This window comes from Rhinatrema bivittatum, chromosome 4 (assembly GCF_901001135.1).
Source record: "Rhinatrema bivittatum chromosome 4, aRhiBiv1.1, whole genome shotgun sequence".
Lineage (NCBI taxonomy): Eukaryota > Metazoa > Chordata > Amphibia > Gymnophiona > Rhinatrematidae > Rhinatrema > Rhinatrema bivittatum.
The window spans coordinates 52,340,028-52,367,278 of record NC_042618.1 but is presented as its reverse complement, the minus strand read 5'-3'; the positions used below and the strand labels follow the sequence as shown (position 1 = coordinate 52,367,278).

Below are 27,251 nucleotides of genomic sequence, written 5' to 3'. Positions count from 1 at the left end.
GAGGAAATATCGCATCGCACGGTGTTTTCTTGTATTATAAAACCCAGTCAAGTCATTGATGGTGAGAGGAGCATTTCTAGAAATCAGTTACATGAATAGGTTGTCTTGCCTCTTGTTTCCTCTGTGTCTACCTTTCCCTTTTTCTGGTGTCTTTTTCTATATGTGAAAGAATCGTGTGAGGTTTTGTCTAATTTGTTTGTCTGTCTGTCCTTTCTTGTTTAGAGGGTAAAAGGACAGTGTGTGTGCATGGTTGGAGTACAGATGGCAAGTGGTAGGGGTGTGAGAGGCATGAGTGGGGTGAGTGAGAATAGGGAAGAGAGAGGTGAGGAGGGAGGGGCCAGAGTGCTAGAGGAGACAGCCGTCCCGCAGAGGAATAGCGTGAGGGAGGTGGGAATAGGTAGTGGAGGAGGGAGGTGGAGGGGAGAAGACAGGAGAGAGAGGGGGAAGGAGAAAGGCAGGTGAGGCCTAGTCAGCAAAGACAGAAGAAGGTCAGAGGAGGGGGGAGGAAGGGATGGCAGCTGGGAGTGGGAGTGAGCATCAGGTAGAAAGGGACCCTGACCCCTGATGAAGTAGCAACTCTGGCCAGAGGCAGCCAACCAGAGGGCAGAAAACGGCTGCATGCCCGCAGGTTCTCCCAGGAGGAGAATGACCACCTTATTGAAGGTGTGCTGGTCTTGGCTGCCAGCCTCTCTTCTATTTGGGAGGCTGGTAGCCAAGACCTCCAAAGCCGTGAAGACCTTGATCTGGCAGAGGATAGGAGACAGAATCAGCAGCCAAGGGTGGTTGAGCCGCAGCAGTGACCAGGTGGTGCACTAGAATCGTGACCTGAAGGTTCGCCTGAAGGAGAAGGTCACGAAGGCTTAAAAAGACCAGCAGGCCGCCGGCAGAAGAGCACCCTAACAACCATGGAGGAAAGGCTAATGTAGGAGCTGGGTCTTGAGGCATTTGAAGGCCTGCCATCAGCTCTTGATACTGCAGCAGAGGTGGCAGGTAAGTTTTTGACTATGATACTGAGTTGTGACAGGGGCCTGTATCGCGACTCATTAAATAAGATTTCGACACAGTTATTTTGAAGGTTAAAAGCTTATGAAATATCTACAGTTAATCATGTGTTACTGCAGTAACTGACATGCTCATTTGTTTATTTTTATAGGTATTACTATCCAGGACCCTGGACCCAGCACACAGGAGACAGCCATTCACACCCAGAACCCAGCGCACAGGGGACAGCCATCCACGTTGAAGACCCAGGAGACAGTAACACAGGCGGGCCCAGGAGAAGAGTATGAGCTGGAGGAAACGGAGCCACTCGACATAGCTAATGTCGCCTTTGCTCGGATACTGCTCCAGAGTTCCCCACTTTGGCCTGAGCCAGAGAAAAGAAGTGCCACATGCCAGGTGAAATCTGCAGTGCCCCATCAGCTGCCAGATGCAGAGTCTACAGAAAACCAGGAGGTGCTTTCAGTCCCAGAGGAAGGAGCACGAGAAATGCCCACTGACCTGCCACAACCACCAGCAGCACCTCAGAAGCCTCTGGACAGCCTCTATGGAGACCTACAATATCAGGGCACAAACCAGCAGCAAACCTTCCAGCACATCTGTGGAGAGCTGATGCAACTCCGCAGAGGCCAGATGCAGCTGACTCAGGCTGTGAAGCAGCAAACTACTACGTTGTCTCAAGGGCTGAACAGCCTCACAGCTGCTGTCAACAATTTAAATACCACATTACTGCAAGCCATCCAGGCCTTTCAACAGCCAGCCCTTAGTCCTGTTTCCTCTACCTCTAGCACATCAAACAGTAGTCCCCAATTTCAGAGACAGGGCCGTGGCAGAAGGCCACAGAAGCCCCCACCAAAGAAGAGCAAAGGTGGACAACAATAATGAAGAGGCCACAAAAACAAAGACCTACCATCTTCCAGGCAGGGTATTGGAAGGCTGCCTGCAGGGCCAGTCCTGGCTGAAGATTCCCTGTGGCTGGCTGCTGGACCAGTCCTAGCTGAATATTCCCTATGGCTGGCTATTGGAAGGATGCCTGCTGGACCAGTCCTGGCTGAATATTCCCTATGGCTGGCTATTGGAAGGATGCCTGCTAGGCCAGTCCCAGCTGAAGATTCCCTGTGGCTGGCTGCTGGACCAGTCCTAGCTGAATATTCCCTATGGCTGGCTATTGGAAGGATGCCTGCTGGACCAGTCCTGGCTGAATATTTCCTATGACTGGCTATTGGAAGGATGCCTGCTAGGCCAGTCCTGGCTGAAGATTCCCTGTGGCTGGCTGCTGGACCAGTCCTAGCTGAATATTCCCTATAACTGGCTATTGGAAGGATGCCTGCTGGACCAGTCCTGGCTGAATATTTCCTATGACTGGCTATTGGAAGGATGCCTGCTAGGCCAGTCCTGGCTGAAGATTCCCTGTGGCTGGCTGCTGGACCAGTCCTGGCTGAATATTCCCTATGGCTGGCTATTGGAAGGATGCCTGCTAGGCCAGTCCCAGCTGAAGATTCCCTGTGGCTGGCTGCTGGACCAGTCCTAGCTGAATATTCCCTATGGCTGGCTATTGGAAGGATGCCTGCTAGGCCAGTCCTGGCTGAAGATTCCCTGTGGCTGGCTGCTGGACCAGTCCTAGCTGAATATTCCCTATAACTGGCTATTGGAAGGATGCCTGCTGGACCAGTCCTGGCTGAATATTCCCTATGGCTGGCTATTGGAAGGATGCCTGCTAGGCCAGTCCTGGCTGAAGATTCCCTGTGACTGGTTTGTTTGGACTACCACAGTAAAGTGTCAGCAATGGGTTCTGCAAGAAGGGCGCTATGTTTGGCCTTCTCTACCTAGCCTGACGTGTCATACCCTGCCATCAGAGGTCCCTCTGGCAGAGAAATTCACTGCGTCATGAGTAAATGACTGTATTGCTGCGTATGGGGTGCAGAATAACTGCCACATTTATAGCCATCCTTCAGAAACATGCTGTCCTATCTGAAGCTGGTGATAGTGGAAGTGCTCCGTACAAGGCTTCCATTTGTCTAGCATCCTGGCTCCATTCTACTGTGCAAAACGCCAAAAAAAGGAAATCCTGAAAAACTATTAATAATCAATAGCCAATCAACAAAACTAACATCTTTCAAAAAAAGTTAAGGAGAAAAAAAAGTTTTGGAAAAAGTTTATAAATTAATTATTGTACCGCATCAGCAAGCCTGACAACATGCCTCAATGTTTTTTGAAGAGGCCGTCCGGACTGTTGAATCATTTGTGATCTAATTTAATGTAAATTATCCTAACTTATATCAATGGTGATGAAACATGTATCCTATACCATACATGAGATTTTTGATCAGGCACAAAAAAGGCTCATATATTTAGTCAACTCTGGCTCGACAACAGCCGATGTTTCGCAGATAAAAGTTTCGTCAGGAGCTGTCAGTGTTCAATGTTCTCAATACAATATTCATATAAACATCTGTGTCACCGCTTCAACTAGTCTCATACTCCTATATAAAGACAACTATATTAGGTTTTATAACAATCAACTTCATATTACTTATCTTTTTGTTGGCAATGGTTTTACCCTTTCTTCAGGACGAATGCGTCTCAAAACACTTCAAACAAGGAACAGAGACTGTCTGGCTGTTAGGTTCCAGTTTAAATAGTGGGGCTGTCCAATCAGGAAAACCAACTTAATGACACCATTTCTGCGGATATATCGCTTAAAACAGATGAAAAAAATATGTATAACAGAAAAAAATGTATGTAGCAAAATTATAACAAAAAAACATTTGATTTCTGCATTTAAACCTTTCGGATATGCTGTATTGAGTCAATGAATCCATTTTTGTTCAGCTTGTAGTAGTTTCATATTAAGATCGCCACCATTTTTTCTGATATATATATTTTTTCATCTGTTTTAAGCGATATATCCGCAGAGAATGATGTCATTACGTTAGTTTTCCTGATTGGACAGCCCCATTGTTTAAACTGGAACCTAACAGCCAGACGGTCTCTGTTCCTTGTTTGAAGTGTTTTGAGACACGTTCGTCCTGAAGAAAGGGTAAAACCATTGCCAACAAAAAGATAAGTAATATGATGTTGATTGTTATAAAATCTAACATAGTTGTCTTTATATAGGAATATGAGACTAGTTGAAGCGGTGACACTAAGATGTTTATATGAATATCGTATTGAGAACATTGAGCACTGACAGCTCCTGATGAAGCTTTTATCTGCGAAACATTGGCCGTTGTCGAGCCAGAGTTGACTAAATATATGAGCCTTTTTTGTGCCTGATCAAAAATCTCATGTATGGTACAAGATATATGTTTCATCACTGTTGATATAAGTTGGGACAATTTACATTCAATTAGACCGCAAGTGATTGAACAGTCCGGACGGCCTCTTCAAAAAACATTGAGGCATGTTGTCAGGCTTGCTGATGCGGTACAATAATTAATTTATAAAAATTTTCCAAAAAGTTTTTTTCTCCTTATAAACTTTTTCTGAAAGATGTTAGTTTTGTTGATTGGCTATTGATTATTAATAGTTTTTCGGGATTTCCATTTTTGGTGTTTTGATTTGTGGTGGAAATCATTTTTGGCTCTTTTTTTGATATCCATTCTACTGTGCCCAGTCTCCAGTCGTCAACCTGATGGTCTCCATCCTCCTGGTCGCTGGTGGAGTTCCTCTCAAAAAGCTTTTCCATTTACATCAGCCTCCATTGCTTTCTCACTTGGCTCCCCCACCTCTGGACTACAACTACATGGCCTGTATTGAGATATGATATACTTGCCTATGTAATTCTTGTATCTGCTGTTACATGTGTTTGCACTATTTCATATGTGGTTGTCACTTATACAAGAGGTGCACTTTGCTTTGTGATCATTAAATTATATAAGGATAAGACGAGTGTGTTCCTGTCGCCTAGGCCATGTGTCCCTATACTTGTTGACAAAGAGAAAATACCTGTGATGTGTGCAATAAATATATGCTTCTTTCTCTTGTCCTTTATGATGATGCACTAAAATTGACAACTAAATGATGTCAATAAAGGCTAAATGTTGATGTCCGTAAAGTGCTGAACTATTTAAATTTACATTTCTGGTCTGATGTTTTATATTTTGGTGCCATGGTGCATTTTTATGTGGAATCTTAAGTATTTTTCTCCACCATTTCTAAGGGTATCTGCTTCTGGACCATTATTCTAAGATCCCTGTTACTTTGGTTCCTTTAATCTCCTAACGCTCCATATGCACTCACCTATCTTCCCAAGGTCTTTGCCAATTGCAGGAGATGCTAGTCTTTTAAAAGAACAGGGTTGGAGAGTAGGCCCTTAAAGTTCACAAGTGTTAAAAGTTCACAAGTGTTGAGCTTTTGTTGATTCCAGGAAAGGGTAGAGTGTGCCTGCAACTGTGCTGCTCCAGAATATTGGCTACAGGTGTGATGTCTGAGACAAAGAAGGTGCCAGCAGCATCATTACATATTAGGGTTGAAGTCCTTCCAAGTTCCTATCTCCTCTCAGCATTAACCCTCATAAACTTTTGCACTGTCTTGTTTTTGTTAGAAGAGTAATGATACGGGATCTGGGTTGTGTTGGGCACAAGGTTTGGCAGGCAGTCTTGCACCATTGGGTCACTGTGTTTACCTCTTTGGTAATCCTCCAATACCAAAAACAGTCCCAGCCTTGATGCCACAATAAAGCCTAGTAACCCTGCAACTCACCCAGGCAGGCCAGAGTTCTTGGAAGTCTAATTCACTTCCCAAGTCTCCAGGAGGCCCCATACCCCTTATTTAGCAAGAGACGTGCCTACCTCCAGTTGTCTTCCTCTATTAATACTATCAAACCTGTTCCCTGCCACCTCATGCTTTATCCCCATGTAGGTCAAAGTGTGAAGTATAAAAAAGTTGGCACTATATTGACAGTGAAGGACAAGATAGTATGAGGTAAGTATCCCTACTCCCTGGTAGGGAGGCCCAGCCCCGGGGAGGGAGACCTTGTTACAGACAGCCCACATTTGTATTGAGAATATCAGGAAGATGGGCTGGTTGCCGTAGGAAAAAGAATCCATGTTTTGTGTAGGCACACAAACCCCCCCCCCCCCCCCCCCCCCCCCCCCCCGACCAAACATGGCCAAAAGCACTGGAAACATACATTAGGTAAATGCTGCTGGATATCTAGAAATCATAACCAATAGCATTTTAACCCATCTAGTGTCCATTATAAGACCTTGTATCCAGGTCAGTTTAGGAAACTGGACCTCAGTGATATCTTCATGATTTATGGTACTATCATATTTTTCAGAAAATGATTGATTTCCTTTCTCTCTAATTTCCCCCTCTCCTACCATCTCCCTGAATTGTGGCATTTTGCACTGATTCATTCTCTCACCAATCTTATTTAATTTGTAACTTGCACCACCATTTTGTAGTTACCGTACTGTGTACTATTTTAGGGCTGCTGCGAGTGAGAGAGAGAGACTCTTTATAAGGCTCTCATATGTCAACTATTTATAATCACTATTAGGAGGGCCAGCTAGTAACACGAGGTGAGGTTTTGGTGGTGGTCTAGGGTTATGGATCCAGTTTTACATGCTCAGGCAGACGTATGAACAGCACATTTCACATAAGTGAAGATTTGTTGTGATCTGGAATTAGGAAAGGTACACAAAGATGAGATTCCTATAATGTTCTCTTGCCCTAGCAAGCTAGGGCAAATCTTCACTGATGTATACTGTGCTATTCGTACGCCTGCCTGTGCATGTAAAACTGGCCCCAAAGCCCTAGACCACCAAAACCTCACCTCTGGTTACTAGCTGGCCCTTCTATAGTGATATAAATAGTTGACTACTATGTGTGCCCACCCCAGAGTCTCTCGCTCTCTCTCTATCTCATTTTCATTTACTCCTCCTAAAATCCGCCCATCTGAATACAATTTGCAAATTTCCATACACAGCGCACGCTGCAATAAATAACGCATGCGTTATTGCAGGCATTAGGGCCCTAACACAATTTGATGAATGACCCTGTTAGTCAGTCTCAGTAAATCAGAAGCAACATGGTTCTCCAGGGAGTCTGTATCTTCACAGCTCCCCACACCTATTATGACAGGTACCCCTATCCAAGTCACAGACACTACCACCACCCTAGGTGTCAGGAATGACTTATTTTGAGCTTTTCTAATCATTTTTCACACCCGTTGCAAACTTCATACTTCTTTTTTGTATTTTATTATCTGAAGTCGGCAAAAATGCGACAAGGCGATAGCTAAAGCCAGAAGAATGCTAGGCTGCATAGAGAGAGGAATATCGAGTAAGAAAAGGGAAGTGATTATCCCCTTGTACAGGTCCTTGGTGAGGCCTCACCTGGAGTACTGTGTTCAGTTCTGGAGACCGTATTTCCGAAGGGACAGAGACAGGATGGAGGCAGTCCAGAGAAGGGCAACCAAAAAGGTGGAGGGTCTTCACTGAATGACTTATGAGGACAGATTGAAGAATCTAAATATGTATACCCTGGAGGAAAGGAGGAACAGGGGTGATATGATACAGTCTTTCAGATACTTGAAAGGTTTTAATGATCCAAAGTCAACGACAAACATTTTCCGTTGGAAAAAAATCAGCAGAACCAGGGGTCATGATTTAAAACTCCAGGGAGGAAGACTCAGAACCAATGTCAGAAAGTATTTCTTCACGGAGAGGATGGTGGATGCCTGGAACGCCCTTCCGGAAGAAGTGGGGAGGACCAAAACTGTGAAGGATTTCAAAAGGGTGTGGGATAAACACTGTGGATCCATAAAGCCTAGAGGATGTAAATGAAATGAAGAGAAGAAGCATGGGGGTGGCTTACGGGACTGACGGCTACTACCCTTATTCAATAAACATACACACGGTTAATGCGACTCCAACATTGCTCTATGCTTAAACGGCAAGAGGAAATGTGGGAAAAAGGATCTGCATTCACAAATAAGCGTGAGAGTAGCTTCCTTGTTATGGCGGTTACTACCCCAAATCAAATTAGCCTGATACTTCACTTTCAATGCATGTACAAGCAGCTCTCTGCTTCAGTGGCTGGGGGCATGAAGAAAAGAGGATTCATATTCAATCAACCAACAAGGACTAAATTGCACAGGCTGGAAAAACAAATAAGCGTGGGAGTAGCTTGCTTGTTACGGCGGTTACTACCCTGAACCAATCAAGCCTGTTACTTCACTTTGAATACATATATAGTGCAGCTCACTGCTTCAACAGGGGGGGAATGAAGAAAAAAGGAATTGTATTCAGACAACAACCAACAAGGACTAAATTGCACAGGCTGGGCAAACAAGTGTGGGAGTAGCTTGCTTATTGCGGCGGTTACTACCCCTAAACAATTAGGCTTGATACTTCACATTGATGCAGCTCCAGCACTGCTCTCTACATCAGTGGCAGGGGTGGAAGGAAATTAGAACCAAAAAGTTACCAATAAGGGCCCTGACCTCAGCGGTCAGAGTAACAGATAAGTATGAGAAAAATAAGTATGAAAGCTTGTTGGGCAGACTGGATGGGCCATTTGGTCTTCTTCTGCCGTCATTTCTATTCTCAACTTAAACCTTTTCTAGACCACATTGACCTTCAGTGTCTCACTTATTCTCTAACCTTATCACACCGAGACTGTTGTAATGTTCTGTTCTATGGTTTATCATCCATTCAGTTGAGAAGGCTTCAAACAGTTCAAAACACGGCAGCAAATTGATTTTTTGTTTTGGGAAAATACGATCGTGTCACCATCCTCTTCAAGGCTTACAGTGGCTTCTAGTCTCTCTATGCATCCAGTTTAAGATTGGGTGTTTAATGTTTAAAGGCCTTCGCTGGGGCACTGCATCTTATCTCTGTAGCGATCACTTTTCTTTCCTCCCAATGTGAATTATTAGTACTACCTTCCTCTAGAGATATTAGACTGGCGAGGACAGGGAAGTCTGCTTTTCATTCCTAGCACCTAGGCTCTGGAATTCTTTCCGCTGCCCTTGCATTTGGAAAAAGACTGTTCTAAGTTTAGGAAAGCCCTGAAAACGTTTCTGTTCCTGCAAACCTTTCCACCTACTGTAGTTGATTCATTTTCACTGTTTTTTTGTTATTGCATTATGCCATTTTTCTTTTACTGCTTCTCTTTTTTTTTTTTTTTTGCTTTTGTTTTTACTCAGTACTGTTTATAGATTTGCACTTAACTGTTGGTTTCAATTTATGCCTTTTATTGGTTTTAACTTTTAAAATGCCATGGTCAGTTTGTATACGCCTTTAATTGTATATCGCAGTGATTTATTCATGTCTTTTCTTGGTTTATTGTAAAATGTCATGTGAATCTGTATACATTTTAATTGTACATCACATTGATTTATCTATGATTTGCAATTAATCAAGTATTTAATAAACTAAACTAAAACTAAAACTAAAACAAGGAAATCTAATGATGGGGGAATTTAATTTTTTTTTGGCTAATTCATTAAGAATTTTTTTGGCTAATTCATTAAGAATCTTGATGGCCTCGAAATAAGAGTAAAAAGTAAGATCCATGATATCCGAGGCACAAGATTGTAAATTGATTAAACCAAGATTATACAGAGGGACTGGATCACAGTAAGTCTCAATTTCTATTGATTTATAACCACAGCATATTTTCTTACCTAATGGAAAAAGCATGCTCTCTGAAAAAAAGGAATGGACAGGGAATTGCTCTGAAATGTTTAATCAGCTTAAGGACCCATAGCAAATTAAGAGCATAGTTGATATCAGCAGTTGAGAACTATTTGGTCCACCTCTCGTGCCTGCACTGGTCATTGCCTTCTATCTACTCTCTGCATTAAAAGAGATCTAGCTGGGAAGGGTAGCCAAGCTTTCAATTAATGATAAATATTTTCAGTCTAAGCATGCTTTTTTCACACAACCAAAGCTTTTAAACTCTGTTCTTTAAAATTAAAAAAAAACCAGGATGTCTAAAGCCAGTTCCTTGGATTATTGTCATAGGAGTTATTGAACGATGGGAGATCATTCAGGCTCAGGCCTTAAGCAATAAATTTCGAGTGAAACAAAATTTGCAGCAATGGCAGCAGCTGAAATCAGACCTCAGAGATATCACTTCCTGGCTAGAAAGAACTGAAAAAGAGCTGGATGTCTTACAGAAACTTGAACCAGCAACCAACTTGCAAGCAATGGAATATAAAGTGAAAAAGCTTAAAGTAAGTTTATATATATCAGTCAAAAACAGTCCATTTTGCACCTGCTTTTGAATGTTTGAATATACTGCATTGAGGTCCTTGAGGAGATCGCTGCATTTTATGGTGTGAGTGCGCTGCAGCAGTACCTCATCCACTCATTGGGTTGTTTGACTTCTCAGATATGTTCACCACCATGACACTTATGTGGCCAAATTTTATGTGCAAACCAGCATTCTCTTTTCCGCATCTATTTGTTTAGATTAAAAAATATTCTTAGTTAAAAAAGGTTTAGTGGAAATATTTTAAAATAAAATGATGCATATGTTTTTTGGGTAATGGATATGGATGCAGCTACACCAGCATGTCTTAAACATTCTGTCTACTAGAGGCAAGGCCTGTAGATGTGGATGCCTGTAATGTAACGCACAGCATAGTACCCTGCAATGTACTGCACCATACCATTTTACATTATGTTCGCTGGATATCATTGTCCACATCAGAAATGCACATAGTAGGGGACAATGACTCCTCAGTGCATTTATAGAAAACTTGTCAGAAGAAATGGTGACAAATTTGTGATTATCATGTCCTGGCTGCTGACTTAGTGGAGCCACAATGTGCAATAGCCAGAACTCTATAGCGTGCCCTGGGCTCTTGAGACCTGGGCCACAGATGAGAACAAGATTTGAACGCTCGGATACTACTTATTTTGATTAATTACTTCATTGTGACCAGAGGCTCAGTTTTTCTGAGGGTTTTCAATCTCCTTTTGCCTTAGGAAACATTGAAAGCCTTTGATAACTACAAAGCTCTGGTGATCTCGGCTAATCTGAGCAGCAAGGAGTTCCAGCAGACAGACAGTGCTGAGTCCAAAGAGCTGCAGAACAGACTTCGGCAGGTGAATTTGCGCTGGGATGCTGCATGTCACGCCCTGGAAAGCTGGAAGGAGCAATTACAGTCTGATCTCATGCAATGTGAGGTGAGCAAAGCAAAAATCACATCTACCAACAGGTTTGTAAGTGCTTGCAGTGTAAGCCAAGCATCAACCTGTCTCCAATAACAATTTTTGGGAAACTTTGATTTTGGAAATGTATGTTCTAGGCTGTAGATCAAATTCCTTTCACATTTGAAAAAAATACTTTATTTGTAATGGCTTTACATTATGTCACATTCTCCAGTGTAGTGTAACCTGAAGTGTATAAATACATTGGTCCCTAAGGACATTTGTTCATGCTATAAAATTGTATTAATATATATGATTAAAGGTATTGTACAAATAAATACCAAAATGACCATATGAATTGTTGAGCAACAGAGGGTGATGGTCAGTGGAGACTTCTCCAGTGAAGGTAGAGTGCCTGGTTGGGATATCCTATGACTTGGTGCTAGGGACAGTTTTCTGAATGTCCTTATTAATGACATAGCAGAGGGACTTGAGGAAAAAATGTTTGCAGATGGATACAAAAATCTGTAATAGAATAGACCTGCCAAAAGAGATGAAAAAATGAAAGGAGACTTGACAAAACTGGAAGAGTGGTCATGGGATTGAAAAATGAGCTTCAATTCTGAAAAGTATAAAGTTGTATATTTGGGGCAAAAATCCACTAACTGGAATATAATTTGGAAGGACAAGAGCTGGGAACTGTTAAATAAGAAAAAGATCTAAGAGTAATCATTTCAGATGACCTGAAGATTGTCAGCCAATATAATAAAGCAACAGGGCAAGCTAACAGGATGCTTGGTTGCATAAGTAGAGGCATCAGCTAGAACAGTGCTTCCCAACCTTTTCAAACCCAAGGCATACTTAACATTATCGAAAATGTTGGGTGGTGCACCATCCTCCACAGAGCAGGCAATGTGGACGTGGAAAGGACTCCTTTGGCCAGAAGAAGAGCTGGGGAAGCACTGAAAGGACCCGCCAGTCTATCTTCAAAAATGTAAATCAATGGAAGAGAGGAAACGGAGACAACATGAACCCATCTCAATGGGCCAGCTCCCTCTGCATACAAGCACAGGATGAGAGAAAAGTCTGTGTGGTGCGGGCAGCTGGCTAAGTTGGTTACCTTGGCTGCCACAGGTGGCTGCCAGAACTCCTTCGCTGTTGCAAGTCATATTCAGTGCTTAGTGCACACTCTCCCCATCTCATACAGCCTGGGAATAGGGCAGAGGCTGATAGGATTCAAAGGAGAGAAGGCTGTGGATGGGGGAAGATGAGAAGTGCTGTGTGCAATGTGTGTGCTGCACAAAACAGTGTCCCAACTATTTATGCTCTGCATGCTGCCCATTAGTTACCACACTCTGGGGTGCATGCTACAGCTAGTTGGAAGAGGCATGCATGAGCACACACCTTCTCAGAAATGAGCTCCTACACATTTAAGAGCCACTTCTGGTGTCTATCGTTGCTACAACGTGCTAAGTGCAGAGGTCAGGTACTGGCCTGGATCTGAGCATCAGGCAGTGTTTTTTCCATGGCTCTTCCAATCTGGTCTGAAGGCACACCAGTGAGCCATGGCATACCAGCTGGAAAACACCGAGCTACAAAAAGAAAGTAACATTGCTTCGCTATAAGTAACTGAGACCCCCTCCTTGACTATTGTGCTTAATTCTAGAGGCCAGACCTTTGTCAGAACGTCAGGAGGATGGAAACAATTCAGAGAAGGGATTCAAAAACGTATACAGAGCCTGCAAAACTGTCCCTACCAGGAAAGATTTGAGACACTCAAAGTCTACTCACAGGAGGAAAGAAGGGAAAAGGGGGATATCACAGAAATATTCAAATGTTTGATAGGCTTCAGGAAATCACAGGAAAGAATGCATTCCATAGAGAGAGAATTTCAAGAACAGAGGGCATGATACGAAGTTGGAGGGAGAGAGGCTCAGAGGAAATATGAGAAAATGCCACTTTCTAAGAGGGTGTTGGATGCCTGGAATAACCTAACGACAGGTGGTAGAAACCAGTACAATTCAAGCACTCTTGGGACAGCAGCAGGAACAGGGTTGGGAGGTTACAGCATTGCAAGCAACCCAACCCTTCACTACCTCAAGAATCAGAGACATGGGGAGAGGTGATCAGGACAAATCAAAGGGCAATTAAAGGATGCACAACCTAGTGATACTGTAGGCCATGGGATAGCCAGGCTACAGTGACCCAGAAACCAATATGGTCAGTGCCTGCAGGTTGGTGTCTACTGGGGACCGAGGAGGCTGGATGTTCAGACCCTCACTAGTTTTGGAAGCTGTTTGGCTTATTACAAAGTTGAATGCTGGCTTTAGTATGGGATCTTCTACGCTCATCTTCCCAAGATGGTGGAGAACGAATGAAGAAGAAAATAAAACCTGATTTGGATAAGGTGCACTATCCTACAAGCGACAAGCTTTTACAGCTGGGATATATCCATAGCAGTGTAGGCAGACATTCCTGTCTTTCTCTGCTGCATCTACTGTTTTACTATTTTATTTAGATATTTTTTATATGCCTTAACATCCTTTAGAATGTGAAAATGATAAAATGTTTTGTATGACTCCAGTAATCCCTCCTCCACTGGGAGGGAGAAGAAGCAAGAAAGCTATATAATTTCTTCTTTCATTATGGATAGAATTTCTCTCAAAGACCTTTTATTATTTTTGTTTATTTTTAATACAAATTCATAATGTTTTAGGATTTCCATGAAAGAAGCCAGGCGTTGCTAATGTGGCTAGCAAGTGCAGAAAACAGAAGATGCAAAGCACAGATCACAGACCCTGCTGCTGACCCTCATAGGGTACTGAAGGGACAAAAGGAATTGCTGGTAAGAAGCACATATTTCTATTTTGGTCAGTCCAAACACATCAAACATACATTGAAGCTGCACTTTCTGCTAATCCCATGAACCTCAGTGCTGAAACATTTCTACAAAGAGACAACAGAAAAACAAATAGATTTGCAATGATTTTAAAAATCATTTAGAACTTTAGAACTAAGGGGTGGATTTATAGTGAGGAGTGTTTAAGGGAGCTGGCTATGCTTTAGATGGCCATCTTAAGCTGATTTTCAGTCATGGTTTCAGGATATCCCCAACAAATATGCATTCTTGGGAACTCTTCGGATTTGACCCATAGGCTCCAGGTTTGGAGACCCAACTCTGGGTCTCCAGGGGAGCACCCAGGAACTCTGGGGTCTTAAAAAAACAAAAAACATCCTGCTCTTCCCGGCTTGGCTGTTCGGTTTGTTTTTTTTGCACGCGTTTGATGAAGGAAGGGCAGGCATTAGGACAGCAGACAAGGGGGGGAGGAGCCTCTCAGCCTGCATCCACTTCCCCTCCTATCCCTTCTGATTGGCTCGTTCTGCTAACCAGAACCAATCAGCAGCAGGAGGAGGGGAAACAATGGCTGTAAGCTGTTAGGAGGCTTTCCCCTCTGGGTCCTGCTGGCTGTTTCAGCTCTACCAGTGTCTGAACAGACCCAAGGAGATAAAGGAGAGTGCAGAGAGAGAGACTGACACTGACTGAGACGCAGTGACAGGAGAGAGCAAGAGTGTGTGTATGTGAGAGGGGAGAGCAAGAGTAAGGAGACAGCAAAGAGGAACAAAAGATGTGAGCAAAGGTGGGAGATGGCGAGGAGGATGATAAAGAGGAGAGGACCCTGGATTGTTGGGGAGGGAATCTAAGAAGATCATGAAGGAGGAAGGGGAAAGGGAATGGAGTAGAGAGTGCAAGAGAAATGAAAAGAAATGGTGAAAGGAGAGATAGTACAAAGAGTAGGACGAGGGAAAGAAGGAAAACAAGAGGAGGATGGGAAAAGAGGTAAGGAAGAGAGAATGGAAACAGAAAAGGAAGGAGGAGGACACCAGAAAGAAACAGAAAACAAGAAAAAGGAACAGAGAAGGGCAGAGAATGAGAAAAGAGAGAAGCTGAGCCAGAAAAGCAAGCCAGAGGCACCAAAGGTTGGAAGCTATTTATCTGCTAGAGAATATTAGTTAAGAAGAATGTAGTTCCCTGGGGTGGGGGCAGAAGGAAGAGAAAATAGCCTTACTGTGAAGCCCTGCCCCCTCCCTGCTAATCTCGGGGCGAGTTCCCGGTGTATGAGATAAAGTTGCATCCACTGGAGATCTCATCATATTCATTGTGGATATCCCGAAAAGCGACTGGCTGTAGGGTCGGGAAGCCCTGACCTAGGGGGGGCTGGTATTGCTAAAATTAAGTAAATGCTCTCTAAATTATAAATGTAAAGAAAGTGGAAAGTTGCTATTACTTTTGTGCTTTAACTGAGGAGGCTGTATTACCAGTGAATTATATCCAGTGACTGTAAAATTCACAAACTGTCTGGTGCCCACATTTGTGTGTCTATGCATATTTACGTATTTTATTTCAGCCTCTGTATCGTGCACGACAAGCAATTACCAACAGGTATAAGTAGCCCCTTCAGCAAACGCTTACAAACTTATCCAAATAGAGGTAACAGGAAATAAAGGGAACTCTGTGCGGAGGCATGTTAAAACTGGCATGTAACAGGCATGGTAAATTCCAGTTTAACATGGACTTTGCAGTCAGAATTGTATGCAGAAGAGTGCCGTGTAAAAAGGACTGCAGTGAGAAGCTGAATGCAGCCATTTGAACCCTGCGGCGCGTTTCGTGCCTATTGATCAAAGCCCCCATGAGAGTTGGGTCTCTCTCCTCCTCTTGCCAGTTCGCTGGTCAGGGGATTCCGAAACCTTCATTTAAGGGAGTTGAGGGCCTTCCCTGAGACTGTGGAGCCCGAAGGGATGAAGGAGAGCATGCTATCATTTAAGTACCCCTCTGCAGGCATAGTTTAAATGTACTTCAACTCTGAGAACTCCACAAAAGACGCTGAAGGAGCCTGCCCTGACATGACTTGACTATTACCAAGACCCACAACGCGGTTTGCATTTCCCTCTCCTAGGCTTCTTGGACTGGGGCAGACAAGTGGTTTTAACAAGGCATGATCCATAACTAATAATAATAGGACATTCAGTACGTGTATGAGTTTGTGTCTGTATGAATATGTGCATACATGTGTGTGTTTGTGTGCATATATGCACATATATTTTTCCTATTCGACTTCTAAACCTGGTAAGAAGCTGAACCTTTACACACGAATATTCCCAGTATTCACAGTGACAAAAAAAAAAAAAAGCACAAAAAATAATTTTAATTTGAGTGGTGCAATGGCCACATCATTTTTTAGTGATTCAAATATCTGATTAGAGATTTTTGGTTTTTTTTAACTTAACCCAAGGGTATTTAAAAAAAATTAGTCTGTTTAAAAAAAAAAAAAGCCCAGCCAGTGTCAAGTGTACGGATACGTTGCAGACTTTATTCAGATTTTCAAAGGGAACGTCCACCTGTGCTTTCCTTAAACAAATTGCCCACTCATACAGCTGGCCTGCAGACTTTCCACTTGCTAACTTTGCGTTATTAAATGTGCATGTGCAGTTTCCCAGCCAATGTCCACATGCCCCTGAAAACATGGCCACAGGGACACCTCCCCTTAAGCCGGCTAAAAGTAAATGCACTGTGGAGCCCCTGCATGCCTGCAGCAGGTTTCAGGCAGCTCTTCTGCCCAGGTGTAAAGGGCTTTTGTCCTCCTCGTGTTATCCCTGTCATAGATAGGTTAGTTGTTTTTCATGAGCTCCTCCATTACCTCCAACTGCACTAAAGAAAGGTAAATAGAAAAAAAATGAGTCACAAGCGTGGAATCCAGACAGTATAACAGGAAGTACATTACCAGCACTTGGGAGGTTGCTAGGGGGTGTGAAATAAACAATCTCAAGCATTCCTCCAAAGGTGTGAAAGTGAAGTAGTTAGTCAGAGCTGAAATCTAAGGGAATTGTCCATAATAAAATGGCAAGATAGAGGTGTAATGGAGCAAGCTGGCCATTACTAACCTAATCTGTTCTGGTTTGCCAAATCTGAAAATTGCTTTCGTTTTTAGCAACTGGAAAAAGAGCTACTGGAGCGGCAGCCGGAAGTGTACTGCCTGCAGGAAATTGCCAGCTACCTGCTTGTTAAAGCAGATGGAGAAGATTATGTTGAAGCCGACGAGAAGGTGCACGTGATTGGAAGCAAACTGCAACAGCTTCTCAAACAAGTTTCGCGGGACTTGAAAACTGCGCAGCTGATGCTGGTGGGTGCGGGCTCTGGAACCCTGAGCTTCCAGGTTTCCAAATTATTCTGTGGTGTTTGCAAAACCAGCTGCATCGTAGACCAGTGCGTCTCCTGTCGGCCGGTAACGTGGCATGACATCTGATGGCTCAGAGTCCCATGGGAGTGGGCAAGCCGGGGAAAGGAAGAAGCTGAAATAAAATAAATTGGCAGAAAAGAAGAAACAGACCTTTGTTTATGAATGAAACAGAATGCTTTTGTCCATGTGCTTGTGATGGCAAACAAAATGAAAAAGATTAACTGTCTTGGGCCAGCTCTGTCCCCAATTTGATCTCCGAGTCGGGCCTTCCACTCCAAAGGTTGACTGGGGATGCTGCAGAGGGCAGCGTTGACAGCCATTGGCAGGGAGGGGAAGCTTGGGTGGGGGGGGTTAGTAAGTCATGGTCATTGTTTAGTGGCCAGATTCAGGGTCTCTTTATCATATGGTTCCAGGAGGAGCCCTGGTGCATGACGTCTGGCCCAGGATTGTCATTGCAATGGCCAGACTGGATTTGTTGGGAGGGTGGGGGAACTAAGATAAGTGCAAATGAAGGATTATGGTGCCAGATCCCAGGCCTGGTTCTGATTGACCTGGAAGTACAATGGAGCAAGAGGAAATGCCAGGTTTAAAATAATTCTAGTGAATGTAATAGTATAACCTTTCATCATTTCAGGACATGACTTCATCGTCAGCAATCCGTGGGCTAGATTCTACAGACCACCACCTGCCCCTCTCAGAATCAAACCCCGGGCTTTCAGAGCAAAAGGTATTTGTAAATGTGTTTGTTTTTACTGCTGTGCCTTTATTCCATTCTTGCTGTCCTCTAAATTTGCTTTGGCTTAATAGAGTAGGAGTGCATATAAAGCTGTATCTGAGTTCAGGCGGGTCTGCTTACCACCATAAATTCACTGCTTTTGTCTAGTTAGCTGAGTTTGCCTTCTATTGGCTACTGTTATTACTTCTACTTATCATTGCTGTAGCATTGCTGACCGTTCAGTAGCGATGCACATCTGTAGCTGAAGTGCGGGTCCGGGGAACAAGCAGCAGCGTCCTACAGAGAATACGTTACTGCTTTCTAATAGCTGCAGGTGCCTCCGCTCTCCGTAGGAGATTTGAATCTCTCCGCTGCGCATGTTTTGTTCGTAGTGCTAACACTTGTTCCAAGGCCAGATAAGGGCTCCCTGACATCTCAAACTGTCTAAAGTTAACAGGCATTCAGTTTTCTTTTTTTCTCATCAGGCTGATGGGGAGAACTCCCAAGCTGAGAGCGAGCAAGTTATCAGGTATTTATTTTATATTCAGTTAGTCTTCTTTTTTTTTTTTTGCACTGTTGCCATTTATTTGTGAAAAAGAAGTTAAAGAACTAAAAGGATGAGGGAAAAAAAAAAAAAGACCTGACCATCTTTGTAGTCTGGAAATTGAACATTATTACTGTGTGAGGCGGGAAGTTTTAGTTTCTAGACTTGCCTCCAGCTTTTCTTGCTGTACTGCATAGCTTTGTAACCAAATGGCCCATCCAGTCTGCCCAGCAAGTTTCTTTTGGTAGGAACTGCCGCTCCGTGCAGGTTACCCCCATGTTTCTCTTAAGGATAGCAACTGACACCCTGTGCAGTTATCCCCAAGCCTTATGATAAGGGTAGTAATATTTACAATCAAAACCAAGCAACTGTCAAACCCATAAAAATGACTGCTAGCCCCCATTTTTACAGGGTGAGGAGCCTTCTTGATAAATTCAGACAGTGCTGCATGAAGTGCTTTGCTTTTGCACTTGGCCGTAGAAGCAGTCCTGTGCTTTTCCCCTAATGTCTGCGCATCAGTACCTCGGACTATAAAAGTCAGGACCCCGTGTTGGTTGTCGTCTGAATCCAATTCCCCTCCTGCTGTCTAAGCGGAGAGCGATGCTGCAGTTCTGTCAAAAGCAGCAAGGTGAATTGGTTAAGGATGGTAACCTTCTGTTAAAGGTGGTAACTGCCACTCCATGCAGGTTACCCCCCGGCTTATCAGTATCCCAGACCGTAAAAGTCGGGGCCCTCTTTGCTGCTTGTTTGAATCCAATTCCCCTTTTTCCCCCCCCTGCCGTCGAAGTGAAGAGCAGTGTTGCAGTTGTGTTAAAAAGCATCAAGACTTGCTTATTTATTTATTTGATGTATATTCTGCTTTTCATACACTTTAAAGCTATTGGTTAAGGGTAGTAATCCTCATGCCTTTTGTTAAGGATAGTAACTGCCGCACTGATCAAGTTACCCCCCGTGCACCGTTTCTTCATTTGAGGTGATGAATTCTCGTTAGTCGAAGGAAGTAATGCAGAGTGTGATGGATACTCAATTTTCTTGCTAGATGCTAAGTCCTGCTGTTAAGGTAGTGATAGAATGGGCCTGGCATACATCGTTATGACACAGTCCTATAGTAGATAATGTGAAATACCCCCGATTGCCGGATGAAAAAACAACAGTGAGTTCCTAAGCCAGCCTTTAGGTCGATGTCAAACATAGGAGGGATCTAACCATTAAGCTCTGTACCTTTTTTTTTTTTTTTTTAAAGTCTACAGCACGGCAGTACTTTTATATATTAGGTTCACCTTGTTGAATGCTATTGTTCTATGCTCCTTCAGCAAAGTAACTGATGATGTAAATATACTGAGTTCTTCTTTAACCATGGTAGCCAGAATCAGATGCCAAACACATGGCACTTAACATGCAGATAAGTACTGCTGAATATATTGATCTCGGAAATGAGAAAAGTGGCTTTTTCTAACATATGACTGTGTTTGAAGGTTTAATTTACTAAATATGTGAAAAATGGTGGTGAAAAAACGTCTTGAAAAATGCTCAAAAAAATATAAAGTAAAAAGGACCTGGTACCATAAGAGAGAGTCTGGTAAAAATACCACTGACCCTGTGAGGAGAGGTCCTACAAATATATAGTAGCTACACTTGAATGATTTAATGAAAATACCAGGTGTACCAATCTTCAAAGACACTTAACATGCAGTGCCAGGGCGCCATGTGAAAATATTGTTTCTGTGTCCAGTTTGCACACAATGCAGACCACTTAAAGAGAGATTGTGGATTCCAGGGCAACCATATAAAGCAGTGGACTTGCCCTTAGGCGCTTGCAGGTCGCCCAAGAGAATATCCAGCTTTTTAACAGTCTGCCTTATACGTTACCCATTACATAACTGTTGGCAATTTTAACATTAATATAGGCTGCAGGTAGACTGCTATAATTTTATATTTGCTGATGTGCATCATTAATGAAAATGGCAGTGTACCAAAAACCAGAAGAAACTCATTTAATCCAACATAATGAGACCTCTGCACTGTCTGACATTGTAATTACTAAGTCTACAGTATTTTTCCATTTGAAGTACAGCGACCTTGATAAATCAAGTTATTTCTTTCATTTTGTGGGAATAGGTAAAGCTTTTGATAAATTGGGAACACGGAGGTCAGTATTCGAAAGGTTTAGGCCCCTAACTTTGGGATGTAGGCTCCTCAATTTGCCCTTTTGAAAATGTACTGGTGTCTAAATTTAGGCTTCTAGTTTCACCAGGAGCTTTAAAAGTGGGTGGCTGCGGAGGTGGAGTTAGGGCAGGGGGAAAAAAGTGCTTAGCACTGATTTTCAGAACTAGGCATCTAACTTAAGTGACTAAATCTGAGCAAATGACTAGCAGGCTTACATTCAGGGCCTCGAAATGTAGGTGAATTTTAGGCTGCAAATATATGCCTAATTTATGAGCTCAGCTTTTATCGAGCATGAGCCTCATAGCATCTCATGATTATACAGTGCATTACAAAGAGGTTGATTATACAGAGGAAATTTAAGAAAGATGAACCTGTATGAAAGAGAACAAAAATGAGCGGGCTAGATAATGTCCCGTGAAAAAAGGTTGTAGCCAGGGCAAGTGACTTGGCAGAAGCACTCAGACATATATAAAGGGTTATGGTGAACGATTACTTTTTGCCCTGACTCATTACTTTTTGCCCTGACTCATGTGATGCTATAGAAAAAGGGATTTCAATTGGAGCAGTGGTGATTGAGGTTAGAGAGGAAGAGTTTTCGAACTATAAGGATAAGTGAGTGCCAGAACACATTATCTGGGAGATTGTAGAATCTCTGTCACTGGCATAAGAGCAGGTTGGACTCGCGTATTCGGAGCATTTAGTTACCCTGGACCCTGTGTAATGGGGGATGAAGTATAAACGCCCTTTTGAAGTCTCTCTTTGTCATTTATGATGTGAATTTATTTTTTTTTATTTGCAGATCTCAAAACCAATCTGAAGTCATGCCAGAAGCTTCCAGACCCCGTTCCTTCTTTTTCAGAGTCCTCCGAGCAGCTCTACCACTCCAGTTGCTATTTCTCCTGCTTTTGCTTCTCACCTGCATGGTCCCTTTCTCGGAAGAAGATTATAGTTGCACTCATGCAAATTACTTTGCCAGATCTTTTTATCCCATGCTGAATTATACCAACGGGCCTCCCCCTACATAGATTGTCCTTGTGCGAGTGTGTTTTGGGCCAAAAACTCTGTTTAGGTGCTGCTGCCACCGACAAGCTTTAAGTCTAACCATTTATATAAATACAGAAACTTTCCTATTTGAACGGAAGTTGCATTTGCAGAATGTTCTCCGGTAATGGAAGAAGCATAAATAGCAACAGAATCAACCCATGGTCAAGGTCTGATAAGGTCAGATTTGAAGTGACCGAGAGTGGTATCGTTCATATAGCCACCTCTGTTCATGAAAAGAAAATGTTCGTGCTTATACAATTTTCAAAACAATGTATATTGTTATTTTAAAGGTATATAAATATATATATATTTTTTGCATAGACAATGTGTGTGGATGTAAAATCTTTTTAACCAATTTCCGAACGACTACTGCTCGGCTTAGCGCACGGGCTTTTCTGAAAGCTAATCTGGCATGTGAACCGATGTGAGGTCACTAAACAAAACTGCAAATAAATAAATAAGTAAATAAAATAAATAAAAAATATGGCAGTTCATGAACAGACGACACACTAGCAGAAGGTATTTTAAAACACCGTTAACTAATGTTCAGACCACAGTGGCTTTACCATGATCCACTGGATTGAAAATATTTTAAAAAGCAGATATTAAGGAAATGGTGCTTTGCATGCATTTAGATTCTCCATCTTATTTCTGGTAATGGATCGCAAATTCACACACAAAGCTTCTCAATCAGCTGATAGAAGCAGTAAGGCATTTTACTTTGTTATACTTCTGGCACACCATTAAAAAATTAACTTTCTTGCATGGATGTGGTTATTTTGTGCAGACTTGTTAAAGTGGAATTTTAGACTTTTTTTTTTAATTTCTTTGTGAATTACAGAATATATATATATATATATGCAGATAAATAATGTAAAGTGTGATTTTCTCTTTTTTATCAAAGATTTTTGGCTGATTGTCTTTAATGTTGTACAGTGTGCCAAAAGAAATTAATCTTACTTTTATAACATTAATTTTTTAAAAGATTTTTTCATGTAATGTTTGAAAGTGAAAATAGTTTTTCGGGTTTAAAAAAATCCTGCATTATCTACAGCTAACTGACCCATTGTCTGCAAGCTGTAAAAATGCAGTGTTTGATTAAATTACCCACAATGATTGCAGTGACGTATGCACTATCAAGTTAAGCCATATAAACGTATATGGTATGTTAACACGAAGCAGCTAGCATACCTCGAGACTTAGAACATCTCGGTGATATCAAAATTATTTTTGCTTTTTTCTGAACCTAAAATGGCTGTAACTCTGTGTTTTATACTGTTGAGTTAAAACCCTGAAATTTTTAAGTGTGGTCTTTCCATAAATGAATCATGTGAGCAGTTTGTGTGTGTGGCTTTTTTTTAATTAAAGATTTTATTTAGGTCTGCTTGCTGGATATTGTACAGTTCGCCAACAGAAATCATTCCCTGTAAAGGGTTTTGTTTTTGTATCTTATCTTTTTAAAACTATTGACATTTAGAAAAAGGAAGCCTATATTTTTGAATGGTGATTAAATAAAACCTGAATGTACATCTTTGTGTTTCTGCCAGATGGACTGAGTGAGTTTGTGGCACTGGCAGTGCAGACACCTTTCAATAAACACCGGCCACTGCTTAAAATGGGCTGAACCAGTTGTCTCCTCATTTGAACCTGCAGCATTATTTGTTTTAAAGATAACCAGACAATCTTAAAGCAGCAGTGCTAATACCAATAGCTAATCTGTTTCTCCTGTTTCATTTCTCCTTTCATTCTTAACCCCCAAAACTCTTTATTTCTTGAAGTCTTCATATTAACACCAAGGCACACAAATATTCTGTTTTACTTTTATCTGCCGTGGCTGGAATGTGGAAAGGGAAACGATGCATCATAAACATCAAACACATTTCTTTTTTTTTTTTTTTTTAAATAGAATTAAAATGTTACTGATTTTGTTTGTTCGAGATGCTGACTGAATTATTTAAAAGCACATGGATGATTTTGCTATTTTAAAACTAAATAAAGACAGCCTTGATCTTCTCTGCTTAGAAAGCTGATTCACCTGTTTTTAATAAGAGGACCTATTCTTATCTGGGCAGTGGTTTTGCGGTGTTTGTCACGTGTGTAACAGAAACTTTTCCAGTCCAAGGTACCTGGTCGGTTCCATGTCCAGGCTGCAGGCGCGTTTCGCTGTGTTCGTGGGTGAGGCAGGTTGTGTCTTTGTGCCCTGACTTAGATGGTAAGCTGCATTCTCTGTATAGCACGGCGTACTTCTAGTAACACTAGAGAGATGAGTAGTAGTAGTAGCAGCAATGGAATGTCTTCCCCCTCCATTCATTCTAGAGCATCAGTCAAGTGACCATATCTAGGCTCTTTCCATACTGATGAAATGTACAAAACCATATTAAGTGTCTTGCTGGGAGCAAAGTTTCATACCGCAGCTTCCGAATTATTGCAGTGCACATCTTCCTCCTTAAAGCAACACAATGTAGAATAAACATCCTGCCTCCCCCCCCCCCCCCTCCGAAAAAAAAAATAAATCAACATTGCAAGCAACGTTGTCAAATCTGTGTTGTCCTTCATTTAAATCAAGGCATGCATTCCACAGTTGGGAAAATGGAAATTAGGAGGGATTTTCTTCACACAGTTCACTCGTTTGCCATGTGTTTATGTGAATGACTTTGAGCCGTATAGTGGCATTTTCTGCAGCACACACAGAGGTGACGTAGCTGATCATATTTAGACTCTGTCAGATTACTGATACTCTAAGACTGTTTAGTGCTGTGAGCCATCCAAATCTGGGAAACCAGCGCACTTGTGATTTAATTCAAGGAAGAAAGGACTGGCCTGACTAAACCTCTTTTCCCTTCTCATCCCTCTCGTTTTCTCCACCGTCTATAGTAGCACCTATTACACGGTACAGACACTTGAACGGCTCTGAGCTTTGGTCACAGAAATTTAATTACATGTCATTTGTAATGCAAAGGTTTTACAATGATTGGGTTACTTTAGCAAGCTATGTTTAGATTTATTTTCTTTCATGGTGGTAAAGACATCCAAACCAAACCAACAAGGTTAGTCCAGCCTGCTGTGCTCCACACTACTTTAAAACTGTAAACACTGTGCTGGCCCAGTGGCTCAGGAGTCACACAGCACTGCCATGCAGAGGACCTGTTTGATTTCCCCAGACCTAACTTCTGCCCCCTGGCTGGGGTTAAGGATGCTGTAGAAGCAGCAGGACCTCGGCCATCACTCGACAGGTTCTGGAGGGAGTCACAGGCTAACCCCAACCAAGGGGGCCAATGCAATACAGTGCACTCAGCCAAGCGCATTGTATAACCCGCAGTCGGATGCGGGATAAATAGGCGCTAAACCACCCCCAATGCAATAGGGGGATTAGCGCCTATTTAATGCGCATCGGACGCGGAGTGAATGAGAGAGCGCTCATCATATGTAAATGCATGTGAATGAGCCTATTACTCATTCACTCCGCATGCAAAAAGATAAATGTGCGTCTCAAGATGCACATTTATCGCTCAGGTATTAACGCATGCCTGGAGCAGGCATTAATAGCTGAGCACAGGTAAAAGAAGTACAGAAAAGCAGAAAAAAAACTGCTTTTCTGTACTTCCTTGTAAAGTAAAAAAATAAAAAAAGAACTCAGCAGACCGCCGAGTTATGAAGACTGACGCCGGTAAACTCGGCCTCGGTTTTCATAACCGGCCTTCTGCTAGTAATGAAAATGGCCGCTGATAAACTCGAGTTTACCGGCGTCAGTCTTCATAATCAGAAGCCGCAGCAGATCGCATTAGCAAGGAGGCGCTAAGGTCGCATAAGCAACCCTAGCACCTCCTTCCTAACGCAGCCCCCTAACTTACATACTGCATGGTGCCCCCCCCCCCTTGCAGGTGCCATGCGTTCGTTAAGAAAGTGGGTGCTGAAAAGTCAGCGCCTGCTTTCCGCGAACATTATTGCATCTGCCCCAAGGACTGCTGTTGCCGTGGTTAGGGCTGGGTGGGGGTTGCAGAATGAAGGCTCGTGGCCCCAAAGGATGCCACTTCTGCCTGCGATGGAAGCTCAAGAGAACAGGAGGAAACGGCCAGATCATAGAGCACTCCCCCCACCACCACCATCAAAAAACCCAAACATACATCAGTCTTTGCAGTGGGGCACTTTAGGATTCTGATTTTTTCATATTTATATTTTTAAAAAGTACCAATTTTACAAAAGAAGCAAGTCCTGAAATTGATAATTTAAAAAAAATGACATGCAGATTCACATCTTTCCCATGTTATTAAAATAATCACTCGTCCATCTCAGCCAGCTGTCACTGCAGCAGTCCTCTGGCTGAAAGACAGAGGTTGCACTTCCCCTCCAGGAACCAGCACCAGTCAGTGTTGGATGATTGCAGAAACACCCTGCCAGAGCTTGTGAACTCTGCACCACCGTGCAACCCCGCTCCTTGCTTGCCAAAGGACAGTGATCCAGCTTCCAGCAGCAAACTTAGGTCATGCACTTGCTGCATTTTCTCATTTAAAAAAAATCCTGAAGATGCTTCATTAAATTCCAAGCCAGAGTGTGTTGGCACGTCTCTTGGCTTTGCTACGAACTGAAATTACATTTATCCCAAGCGGAGGACTCTGGATTGCAGACTTTTGGAATGTTGTTAGTTTTTGTCTTCTGTTGTTCCAGGTGGTTTGTTCTAGCTAATACTTTGAAACAGGGTGAAGTTTTACATTTTTCTGTACAGTTAGCTCTATTATTCTTGCATAAATCTTTCTTGTTCTTGTTTCTCCTAGGGCAAGCAGGATGGTGGTAGTCATATGTCGGTGAAATCATCTGATGGAGCCCAGCATGGAAAACTTTTGTCAAAGTTTCTAGAAGCTTTAACCAGCAGGCTGAGCATGCCCGGCCTGCTACTATCATAGTTATGGATCAGGGAAGTCCCTGAGGGGTCTGTTTGCATCAACTTGCAGGGGAGGGGGAGTACTACCAGGATAAACAGAGATTCATGGGTCTGCACATTACACACCCAAGCTGAAAACTGTAACAGGAAAAAAAGTATGTAAGGGACCCAAGCATTCATTACCAGGTAATCCTATGTCCCCACCAGGGGCCACAGATGAGATAGAGTCTAGGGATACGGAGCTGCGCCACGAGCAATACCTTAGATGTGAAGAAAATAAATGCAGAGGCTCAGAATGTTCTGGGGTTCTTTGAGGTTGGATCTAGTCCTGGGGAGAGCTTCTGAATTTATCAAGGACTTATGTTCCTTGAGCAGCCTTGGAGGGGGTTCTAAGATGGGGGTGTTCACTCCTGAAAGCTTCTCAAGAAGAATCCTTATTATAATCTCTGTTTGTTCACCTTTATCTCCATGCATTGCAATGCACTAATATGGCAGCTACTTGATTGAGTAGGTTGTGGAATTTGAAAGGTTATAAGGGGCCAGTGTATTTGAAACT

The 27,251-nt window shown here is 42.6% G+C and overlaps 1 protein-coding gene across 3 annotated transcripts in view; it reads left to right on the top strand.

Annotated features, from left to right (window-relative positions):
• Nucleotides 1–23,441, top strand: part of SYNE2 (spectrin repeat containing nuclear envelope protein 2) — a 799,865-nt gene extending 776,424 nt beyond the window's left edge. For 2 of the 3 annotated variants that reach the window (XM_029598126.1, XM_029598125.1), the window contains 7 exons: nucleotides 9,978–10,189; nucleotides 10,947–11,147; nucleotides 13,828–13,956; nucleotides 17,099–17,290; nucleotides 17,982–18,074; nucleotides 18,548–18,591; nucleotides 21,572–23,441. In XM_029598126.1, coding sequence (XP_029453986.1) covers nucleotides 9,978–10,189; nucleotides 10,947–11,147; nucleotides 13,828–13,956; nucleotides 17,099–17,290; nucleotides 17,982–18,074; nucleotides 18,548–18,591; nucleotides 21,572–21,797 — 1,097 coding nt within the window. In that variant the 3' untranslated portion in view covers nucleotides 21,798–23,441. Of the gene's footprint in view, nucleotides 1–1,153; nucleotides 3,073–9,977; nucleotides 10,190–10,946; nucleotides 11,148–13,827; nucleotides 13,957–17,098; nucleotides 17,291–17,981; nucleotides 18,075–18,547; nucleotides 18,592–21,571 lie in introns of those variants that run through there. The other variant, XM_029598127.1, reaches the window with a different exon arrangement.
• The last annotated feature ends 3,810 nt before the right edge of the window (nucleotides 23,442–27,251 follow it).